This window comes from Sinocyclocheilus anshuiensis, unplaced genomic scaffold, assembly GCF_001515605.1.
Source record: "Sinocyclocheilus anshuiensis isolate Anshui unplaced genomic scaffold, SAMN03320099.WGS_v1.1 scaffold481, whole genome shotgun sequence".
Taxonomy (NCBI): Eukaryota; Metazoa; Chordata; class Actinopteri; order Cypriniformes; family Cyprinidae; genus Sinocyclocheilus; species Sinocyclocheilus anshuiensis.
The window spans coordinates 2489421-2491978 of NW_015539907.1; the positions used below are offsets into that span (position 1 = coordinate 2489421).

General features: G+C 36.0%; 2 protein-coding genes across 2 annotated transcripts in view; both read left to right on the plus strand.

Annotated features, from left to right (window-relative positions):
- Positions 1–666, plus strand: part of LOC107686301 (IQ motif-containing protein H) — a 29990-nt gene extending 29324 nt beyond the window's left edge. Inside the window, exon 22 of the mRNA XM_016483245.1 lies at positions 591–666. The gene's annotated coding sequence lies outside the window, so the exon portion shown is untranslated. The remainder of the gene's footprint in view (positions 1–590) is intronic.
- Positions 194–1217, plus strand: cunh15orf61 (chromosome unknown C15orf61 homolog). Its single transcript, XM_016483253.1, has 3 exons — positions 194–303; positions 506–871; positions 969–1217. The coding sequence occupies exons 2-3, from the start codon at positions 529–531 to the stop codon at positions 1094–1096; spliced, it is 471 nt and encodes a 156-aa protein (XP_016338739.1). The 5' UTR covers positions 194–303; positions 506–528; the 3' UTR covers positions 1097–1217.
- Positions 1218–2558: the final 1341 nt, after the last annotated feature.

Sequence of the window (2558 nt, forward strand, 5' to 3'; positions counted from 1 at the left end):
ACATTGGATATTTCAAATATCCAATTTTTTGTTCTATTACTGTATTGTATTTTATGTGTAATTCCATTTTTGAATGGAAGTCTGTGTGCATGAGAATGAAGATACATACTACATACATAGGGCAAATAGGAACAAAAAAGCGCTCGGTTGTTTCTTCCCGGAGTAGATATTAATCGTACCAGTAACTGGTTGTATTGAACGCCTCTCATATTTCTGCACAAAACTAGCTCATTAATCGTACTTTCGTAAAAGCAATGTAGTAGTAATATAAATGTTTGTCAAACTAGTTTGAAAGCCGCACCGGTAAGTTGTATAACGTTCTCTCTCTCAATGTTTCGGCAGCATTTTTGGCCTGATTATAGGTTGCAAAACTGCAGTTTGGTTAGGTTTGATGTTCTTTATTAATGATTTACGTTGCTTAATCAATTTATTTATTCATTACTCGTGATGAAATAATGATGTGACGCGCCAACAGTTGCTCTTGAAACGTCTTTTTTGATATTAGACCACTTTAGGGTTTACTCGGCTATGACAGAGATTCTACGCAGAATCCACGGTAGCTTTCTAAAAGTGGCCCTGTTCCCCAGCAGCTTTGGGAATAAAGCGCCTCGTCCTGCCGCCTCTGAAGTACTAACATGTCACCTCACGCAGCGCGCGCTGCCGCCCTGGACTTCATTCTGCGTACGCTACCGGGATGTCATCAACGACCAGTTCGGTCTGTCCAACTTCAACTGGCAGGTGCAGGGAGCGAACTACCACATCCTTAGGACCGGTGCTTTCCCTTTTATCAAATACCACTGCACCAAAGCACCTCCACAGAACCTGGAGTTTGAAAATAAGTTTTTTGGGGCATTGAAAGTCATCAATCTAGGTCAGTTAAAGTATTAGTTACACATATTTTATTTTATGTTTCTGACAGCACACTAGTACATTTCTAGTGTTTTTTTCTCTCTCTCTCTTTCTTCAAGGTATCCCATGCTTGGCATATGGCTTGGGTTCATGGATGGTAGTTGGAGTGACAGAGACAGTTCAGACCTCTGCAGGACCTGTTACGGTTTACTTTGCATACAAGGAGATGGAGGGTGCTCAGTTTTAATATCAGAGACAATGAGTATTTGAAAAGAAGGACTTGAGTTTTACAAGAAAATGTTTGTCACAGACTGTTTGAAAACTTGTACAAATGGCCAAGAGTGACCTGAAATACACAAATGCACTTTTGCAACAAAAAAAATTAATTATTAATTTTAAACTTTGGAGTTTTCTTTTCAATATTACACATTTGTATTTATTAATTAGTATTATAAGTATTAATATCAGATTGATAACTACAAGTTAATTAAAAAGTAATAATAAAAAAAACTAAATATAATATTTATTTATCAATAGTATTTGACAAAAAAATGGGAAATTAGAGAAGCCATATACATAACCAACTAGATAAATGATAAAAGAGATTAAAACGGCTGATTAAAATTTTGATCAGAATGTTCAAGAAAATTTAATATTTTCAAGGTAAAGGTATGGACTTTATTATATGTCTTTTATTTTTTGGTCACATTGGCTATTGTGTCGCTCATCCATTTGGTATAAATAGGCAAGTTTATTTTGAATTTTGACAATTGCACTTCTTTGACAAGTCAAAAGATGTTTTTTTTTTATTTTTTATATTAAATGGATTTGTCACACATGGTATGCAGATTATTCTTCCATTATCGTGATAATTAGGCATTATTGTGATGCATCTGATGTTTTCTTTGAAGTTTACAAGCTCTATAACTGCTTGTTTTCCCACTTGTTTTCTTCCCTAAAGCTAATGTAGAATTTTAAATACCTTCAGCTCATTTATTTAAAGTCAAATTAGAGCTCACGCCCTGCCTGGCATATTGTCAATAGTTAGCAAGAGGGATTGTTTGGAGGACAGGTCTGATAAAATGGTTTTTAATTACAATAGAGGAAGTGTGGCCTTCGTTCAGGACCCACCCTTAACCCCCTCCCCCTGTCATTCTCAGATGCTTTGATTTCTGATAATGTACTTTGCTGACTCTGGCTCTCTTCTGCAGGATCCTTCGTCACATTACCTCTGAGATCGGCTTTGACAAACTACCATATTGATTCTCAAAGCTTTCTGCTGAGCACATTTATCAGAGGCCCTGATTTTCTGGCCTTGCCACCTTCTCTCTTTGGTAGCAGTACCAAAGTAATCATTTCATGTATTACATGTAAATCAATGGACCTCTTGGCCTTTGTCTTACAAACCATAATTCCAAGGGATTTTGATTTGACTGAGTCATTGTGTAATGACTAAATCTAGTATGAATTATGGCATTTCATGGTTATAACAGGGTTTCCGTGGGTCTTGAAAAGTCTTAATTCACCCTTCCCCAAATGAAGTCTTTGAAAAGATATTAAATCGGAGCAGAGAGTCTTAAATTCATAAAGTCACGGCATTAAAGGGTGAATGCACTGCATGAAAATTAATATCTTTCTCAGTATTTTTTTTGTCATTTTTCCTGTGCAAATACCTAAACATTCTTAAAGGGGTCCTATTATGCTTTTTC